Source organism: Porites lutea, chromosome 4 (assembly GCF_958299795.1).
Source record: "Porites lutea chromosome 4, jaPorLute2.1, whole genome shotgun sequence".
Lineage (NCBI taxonomy): Eukaryota > Metazoa > Cnidaria > Anthozoa > Scleractinia > Poritidae > Porites > Porites lutea.
Window position 1 is genome coordinate 32720119 of NC_133204.1, and position 8336 is coordinate 32728454.

Consider the following 8336-nt stretch of genomic DNA (forward strand, 5'->3'; position numbering starts at 1 on the left):
TTTCGTTTTGTAATAAGTGTCTTTACCGATTCAAGTTCGAAAATCGCTGCTGAAAGGTTTCCTTTTAAGATGTTCCTAATGGCACCGTCCACTTAGTCGAGCAAAGAGATGTTAAGTTCGTACTGTACTTTGTTTCCCTTGAAAGTAAAAGGAATTGGAAGCTTTCGATTCGGTTTTCAGCTTCTTAAGCTGCGATTGCGTTGCAGCTTCTTTGTCCTCGAGATCTCGCTTAAAGGCGGCGAACTTTTGATCAAATTTGACGTCTAAAAGTCGGGAAAATAACTGCAAAGTTTCAGCGTTTGATAAGGACGTATCAGAAGAAAGAACAGTTGGTTGAGCAGAGTCTCTGGTGTTGATAGTTTCCAAAGAGGCGTGAGGGACGCTCGCTGTTTCAGAAACCGACATGGCATAAAAAAAGAGTACCGAAGTGATGACGTCATCAAAATGAAATTTGTGAAATTATGGGATTTGTTAAGATATTCTGAAAGAACAACGTCCAAGACGCCTTCTCGCCAAAAATTAGCAATTCGGGGCAAATTGTCTCTGAGATATTAGCCCAGTTATGCTGTGACGATTCCATACAAATCCTTCTAAATTTGGCTTGGTTCATAACATTAGGAACCAGGTAAGTTTTAGAAGGATTTGTATAGAGTCATCGGAGCATAACTGGGCTAATATCTCAGAGACAATCTGCCCCGAATTGCTAATTTTTGGCGAATAGGCGTCTTGGACGTTGTTCTTTCAGAATATCTTAACAAATCCCATAATTTCACAAATTTTATTTTCTATGACGTCACACTTCGGTACTCTATTAGGGTTGAAAGAGATGCCTCAAATGGCTCTTACATAGCCTAACAAACCTTTTGTTTTTTTGTTTTCTGTAACCTACGAAAATGAAAGGATTTCAATAAAAAACAGCTTACCGTACTTAAAATTTGCGTCTCTCCTGTGTGGTCCACGGGCCGATTTATGGCCGTTTATGGGTTTTTATGTAAACGGTTTTCTGTCTATATATAAAGGTTTACCAAGGTTCTTGGTAAATCGTCATATTGCATTCTCCTTTAATTTGCAAATCGCACATATGCGCATATTTAGCCGCGAACATTTCAAAAACTCACTTTTACTTTACTGTACGGGCAGTTTAATTGGTAAAAAAGTTAACAGCCAATTTGCATAAACACTCTATTTGACAGATGACTGAATTTAGTTTATAACAAAGGAGTTTAGCTACTTATTGTTTATTCATTGTTATTCATTGTAAGTTATCCACCTATCAATGTAAAGCCGGTGGGGGCGGGAACTGGCAGGGCATGGGGTGGGGATTTGATTGTCTTTGTTGTCCCTGGGGTAGGGCATTTCTTTGACTGATCTTGTTCTCCCGGGGAAGGGGATATTTGAATTTTTCTTCGCCCGACGTGGAGATATTTGACTGCCGACTCGGACGAAAAAGACTGAGACCGAACATATGTTTCCCGCGTCCACGCCTCACACATGCGCCATACGGTTTGAAAAGATCAGGAAGTCATGGAGGCTAATGACAACAAGCGAAGGCTGAGTGTATTTCACTGTTTTGTCTTTAATTTTCGTTTCTTTTAGCGTGTTTTTGATCAATTTCTTCTTCCATGGTTAACTCCATCACCAATGCTGTTCCTAAAGTTGAAGATTGGGCGCAAATTTAAAGAACATTTTACATTTTGAGGTGTAGCAAACACATCCCTGCTACGTCAAAGTTTCCTGAATTACGGATTTTTAACTACCAATCAAACATTATTTAGATTCTTAAATATTTCTTGAATTTTTCATGAAAAAAGCTTAAAATATAGGAAAAGATAGGAATTTGCTCAATTTATAGGACTTAATACGACAGGTCTGAAAAAATAGAATTTAATAGGATTTTATAGGAATATAGGAATCGCTTGACACCCTGAAGGAGTGTAACTGAATCTGTATGCGATAGCAGAATGCCCATGTCAATGATATATGAAATAAATCATATATGAACTGCGGGAATGAAATGAAAATGAAGAAATGATCATCGCAGTGAAAGCAATTTATGCAATTGCGTAAAGAAGCCGGTTGTTGTACCGGGGCGAGAATGTCACTCCAGTACGAAATCTCGCAATGGTATCATGTAAACGCGAAACGACCACACGTTTCGGTGTGAAATCGGTCTACCGGTAGACTGGAACTGGTAGCGCATGCGTAATGTTTGCGATTTTGAATCACACGTGTATTTTATTAACAGGAATTGACCTTCACATAACGAGATAAGAAATGACCCAGTCATCATGTAAACGTGAAATGAGATCAAAAAGTCATCCCGGTACGAAACTCGACCGGTGGAGTTTTCTCATGTAACAAATTACAGAGTGTAGTCCGGTGACAACGTACCCCCGTGACTACACACGGCGTATAACTGCATCTGTAACAAATTACAGAGCATAATCCGGTGACAATGCACCCCCGTGATTAAACACGGCGTGTAACTGCATTTGTACCTAACCAGTAACAGAATGCCCGTGACTACACAAGGCGTACAAATTCATCTGAAACAAATTACGGAATATGATCTGGTGACAAAGCACCCCCCGTGACTACACACGGCGTATACTGCATCTGGAACTGGTAAAAGAATACTCGTGACTCTTCTCGGTTTTCACTCACGTGAGAAAGCAGATATATTAATGGCAACCTTTTAATACAGAAAGTCTAGAATCTGGGAAATTAAAGAAGATAAATATACAAAAAGCCTCGCCAAGAATCAGGTCTATGCAATAGTTCATATGCGAGATATTCGGAAAAACGTTTTACTCAAATTTATAAAGCTTTGTATGGAGACGCCATGTTTGTGTCCCTTTCAGGGGCACAAATATGGCCGCCGGAAACCAACAGAAACATTTGTTTTTGAGTTTCCCTACTTATGCGTGAATTCTTCGCTTGAGGAACTCATAAAGGTTAAAACAATATTTATTCTAAGACAAGGAATGTTTAGATAGCAAAATCTCCAAAAATCCGTAATGTTTTTAACCCACTTTTAGCTTTCCCGGCCGCCAGCCAAATGCCGCGCCAAACAAAAGCGTGGAAATTCAAGCGTCCTGTATCGCAAAACAAAGAACCCTTTTGAACCGAAAATTTGTTTATTTGTATAAAGGTTTTAAGGTGCTCTAATATCACATGAAAGTAGAAACTCAGAAGAAGCGATAGTTTCTTAGTTTGAATTTTGGTGACGTCATGTGAAAACCAAGAATACACGGCGTTTAATTTACTCCATCTATAAGATTTAACAATATATAACCTTACGACAAACCACCCCCGTGGCTACACACGGCATTTGCGTGAAGTTTAAGTTGTGTGCATGGGTAATGCAGTGCCGGAGAATATATTTTGGTTGCCATAAACTCGGCGCAGAAATATCTTTGCACGCTTAACTGGGGTTTAATCTCCTATATATGGCTTCCCTTGTCTTCTACATTTGGTGCACCAGCAGGCAAAGCAATCCAACCGGAAGCTCAAAACTCCTGATGCGTTAATAACCACTTTACTGCATGACCGCGGGTTGTTGTTGAAAAAGGGCATTTGTTGGAACACATGATCATGTGATAACGCACAAATTGGCATTTAGAGGGAGCGTCTGCAACCAGACAATAAAGTAGACCACAACGTCATCAAATAACTGAAGTAAGTTGAAGAAATGGCTTCGCCGAATTGCTCAAGTCTTTTAATCAATGTTAAAGATTTACTGCTACTGCAAGGAGTCGAAACACAACGGGTGGAGTTTAAGAAGGCATGGCACAACAAGAGGGAAGGCGGAAGTTACTGGCAAATTATTCACACAATCTGTGCCTTCGCTAACGATTTTTACAACGACAATGGCGGCTACATTATTATCGGTGTAGAGGAGAAAGAAGATTGGGAAAATGACACAGATGACCGCCAGATCATTCTGCCGCCTCTTGGTGTTCTAGCCAGGGACCTCGATCGAATTCAGAAGCAGATCATGGGCGCTTGTCGAGAGAATATTAGGCCTGAATACTTCCCTATTATTTCACCCGAGGTAGTTGAAATGGAAGGAACAACAAAGCATCTACTGGTGATCTGGGCGATGGCTTCCGATAACCGACCCCATTCGTGTAAGGAAAGTGAAAAAGGTCAAAGTCGTTACTACATCAGGCGAGCTACAGAAACGAGGAAAGCCTCATCAGACGAGGAACGTCAACTGCTGACTTTGCACAGCAAGATCCCTTTCGACGACAGGAGGGCGCACACATCTGGTATATTGTTAACTGTTGACTTCTTCCTTTACAGGCTTGTTTTAAAAGACACTCCACAAATTTACTTTTGTTCAATTCGGCGACTAATTTTTAGCGAACAAACTCAAGAAACCTTTTTTAATTACTAAAATTGTTTATAGTTTCAAATCATTGAAATAGTCAAATGCCATGTGGTGCACTGATAGCCATTCATGACTATCACCACCGTCATTCCCATATTACAACTTCTGCTTTAGTTTTCTAACAATTACCGTGAGTAAGATATAAAGAAATATGCATCTCGAGGAGAATGTTATCGAGATGATGTGGAATCACACTGCCGCCGGCTTCTAAACTGCTGAGCCAGTGGCAAGCGCATCGGTTTCTCATTCCCGCGGGCTGGCGTCCTTAGGTTAGTTGGATTTGTTTCTCGGTCGCCCTGAGTTAAAATTCTCGGCAACCCTTGCAAATGCCAGTTTGGATCTCTTTTTGAATCCTGTGATGTTATATTGGTATTATTTGTTTCAAATTATTTGCGTAAAGTTCCTGTAAACTAGTTCGACCAGTTAAGTGTACTCCCACTATAAACAATATTGTTCGTTCTTTTTTTGAAATGTCAAAAATTCTGAGGACCCCTGCAACAGGCCTAAAGACGAACGTGATCCTAGAAGTAAATATTTTTTCGCCACAGTGTTCAAAGAGTCCTAGAGTGTTCTTCGTGAACAAAAAAAATAGACATTTAACGTAAGGAAATATGTTCCAGGGTTCAGTTATTGACTGTCTAAAACAGGTCCAAGTTAGACCTACACCTTAAAACTTCTGAGCCAAGAGAACACAATGTTAAAAAGCCAATGTTGTGTGGTTAAAGTCAGAACAATACTGCTGATACTGTGATATTCGTTTATTTTTCCAACAGGCTCTGGCAAAAAGCTATCAGATGCTGATATTGACTTTGAACTAGTCAAAAAATTCCTAAAGGGAGTTGGAAGCCGATTACTTCATCAACAAGGCGATAAGAAACCAATTCACTATTATGAAAGGCTGAATCTTGTAACGCAAGTTGGAGACGCAAGTGATGGTGGGAAAATGGTCCCAGTTTTCGTTCCACGAAATGTTGCCCTGCTGTTCTTTCATGCAAGTCCTCATGATTTCTTTTCAGGAGCAAAAACTGAAATTGCAATATACACGCATGAAGATGAGGTTACAGAAGAAAAGACCATCACTGGACCTATTGACCAGCAAATCCACGAAACCCTGTCCCTTATTTTGGAAACAACAAAAGAGGAAGCTCGTCGTGAGTTTGTAGCCTATCCAGTGCGAGCTCTGAGGGAAGCGGTTGTGAATGCATTTCACCACAGAGGCTACGAAGTATGCGACAACAATCCAATAAAGATCCACATCAAGCCAAACTGCATAGATGTCGTGAGTTATCCTGGCCCTGATCCTACTCTCAAACCAGAACACTTCTCTGCAGAAAATGAAGTACCTTACGTTCCGTCAAGAAACAGGAGGATTGCTGAATTGCTTAAAGAAAGGAAATTGGCTGAAGGACGGTTTACAGGAGTAAGAACAATTTATAGAAGCATGAAGAACAACAACAATCCCAAACCAACCTTCGACTTCAGTCGGACCTACTTCCACGTTCGACTGCCAGGCCACCCTAAGTACATTGTATACTTTATTGTACGAAAAGTTGACAATTTTTGTGCAAAGGGAGACAAACACGGTGCCATAAAATTACTCAAAGAATTCCTTGATGAACAACTCAAAGATACACCTTCATTTCTGGGATTTGAGATGTTAATTTCTAAACTTCTGGATCTACTCGACAATGACATGAAACATCCATTCATGAAACCTTACGAACGCTCTATCACTGAGAAATTGAGGCGGCTCATTCCCCTTACCAAAGAGCTTAGCAATTGGTGTGATTCTACAAAACCCCTAGACATTTCGACGGGTGTCAGGATTGTGGAGAGACTTGTGGAAGAAGGTGCCAAGTATGAAGATGTGGAGTCTGCTGTTAGAAAAGCAGTTGAACTATATAAAAACAAAGGTCAGCAGCCACTGGCATCTTCCCAAAATGCTCACAAGCTGTTTGAGGCGATGGGACGAGAGTTGACTAAAGCTAATGGCTATGTGGCATACCATGTTGCTTGCTGCAAGTTCAACCTGTACAGTCTTACTGCAAAGTCAATGCAAGCACGAAAGGACCGCTTGGATTACCTAAAAGAAGCAGAGGATTATGTTGATAAAGCCATATTACTAACAAATGAAGAACACAAGCACCAACTGGCCAAACAATACCGCCAGCTAGGTTACATTCACTTCCAACTACACATCATCCAGAGTTCAACAGTAGAGCAAGTCATTTCTTTCTACGAGAAAGCAAGAAAGTACAACCCCTGGATAGAAATCAATCAATTCTACATTCCATTGGATTACCAACCAAACTTCCTGCAATTTAGGATACCGGAATATATTTTTGACTTCCGTGAGTTGGCATACAATTGTATGCCAACTCCAGGAAGTCCATTATAGAGCCTTCATTGATAACTTTGAAAGTTGACCACATCCTTCATTCCAAGGGCTCAGTAAATTAAGAATTTGTTCATGCTTAGCGTGCGTATATCGAGTTATGGATGCACGCGGAAAGTTTGGAGAGCACGAAAGATGCGTAAGAGTTGCACGAGGCGATAGCCGAGTGCAACTCTAGCTTCTTGAGTGCTCTCCAAACTTCCCAAGTGCATCCATAACTCGATATACGCACAGCTAAAAGCATGAGCAAATTCTTTTATAACATAGCTGACAAAAATGCTTGCTTTTTGATTAACTACAAAATTCTCGTAACGCGCTACACAATAACAAACGCTTCTATTGGCTGATTACGAACACACCACAATCATCTAGTTTGAATGAGAATATTCTTTCCGTAGCTTTTCTGTAAAACTGAGAAAGAAAATCTGCTTCTTTATTCGTTAACGATCAATGGAAACTAAGCAGAAACAAAGGTAAAAGAGTCTTAAAGTTCACCTAAAGTTAAAATACTAACATGTTCGTAAGAAGTCGCGGAGTATGGTTTGGATTTGCTGAAAAGATGTTTACGTTTTGGTGGGCGAAATCCAGAAAACATGTTTTTAGCGAAGACGACTGTCATCCTTCTTTAAACTCATATTCATTTAGAACATTAGCTGGTCATTACGGCTTCTTGAGAAGACCTGGCAGCAGTTGTTTTTGTGAGTAATAAATTTATGTCTTCTTGTGTAATTTGTGTTGTTATTGCGAGAGAAATCTTCCTGCTTCAGTCGGATTGTCCGGAGATAACAAAAGTGCATAACAAATTTAAAAACAACAATAAAAACGGAAATTTAACCTCTTAATGTTGTTGATGACCAGTTGGTGTCTGTTCTGTTCCCAGTGAATGTCTTTCGGCCAAAATTTGCTGCAGCTGGTCTTCCGACAAATTTGCGAAACGCGCAACATGCGAGTTTTTTCAATTCGGCTCTATTTTTGCTGCTTGTTGGGTCAGGACCTAAAAGGTCAATGCCGATAGAAAAATTGGGCAGTTCTTCGCTGGTTTCTTCCATATTTTAAAGAGAAGGAAAACTGCACTGCAGCTTAAAAGACGACAACTTTGCAGCCAGGTAAAACAAAATGCTTACGTCATCTTATTTACGCACGGGCGTGCGTAAATAAAGATTTTGTTCATAGCGGCTCAATAGGACTTATATAGGGCAAGCACGCGCGCTATGTTATAAAAAGAATTTACAGATACAGGTCCAATATCAAGGCCATATCGTTCTGATTTCAGATACTAGTGTATTATCTATTTTATTTTATAGGCTATTTTATCTGAAGAGTGCTGTACCAACTGTGTAGAACGCAACTATATCCCATGATAAAACATTGTACTTCTGACATTTAGAAGTAGATACTCTCCTCCACCTCCTCACACAAGAAATGATGGAAAGGGTTAAGACTCAGGAAAAGAGGCTATACCATGTTTTTTCTTTTCTCATAGTCGCTAAAAAATCCAAACAATTTCCAAGCTGAATTCAGAAGGACTTAAAAGCTGTGGGCTTCAGT

General features: G+C 40.1%; 1 protein-coding gene across 1 annotated transcript; it reads left to right on the forward strand.

The window, feature by feature from the left end:
• Nucleotides 1–3663: 3663 nt before the first annotated feature.
• On the forward strand, nt 3664–6791 carry LOC140934545 (uncharacterized). The gene is made up of 2 exons (XM_073384152.1): nt 3664–4271; nt 5167–6791. Exons 1-2 carry the CDS (start codon nt 3692–3694, stop codon nt 6789–6791), a joined length of 2205 nt encoding a protein of 734 aa, XP_073240253.1. The 5' UTR covers nt 3664–3691.
• The last annotated feature ends 1545 nt before the right edge of the window (nt 6792–8336 follow it).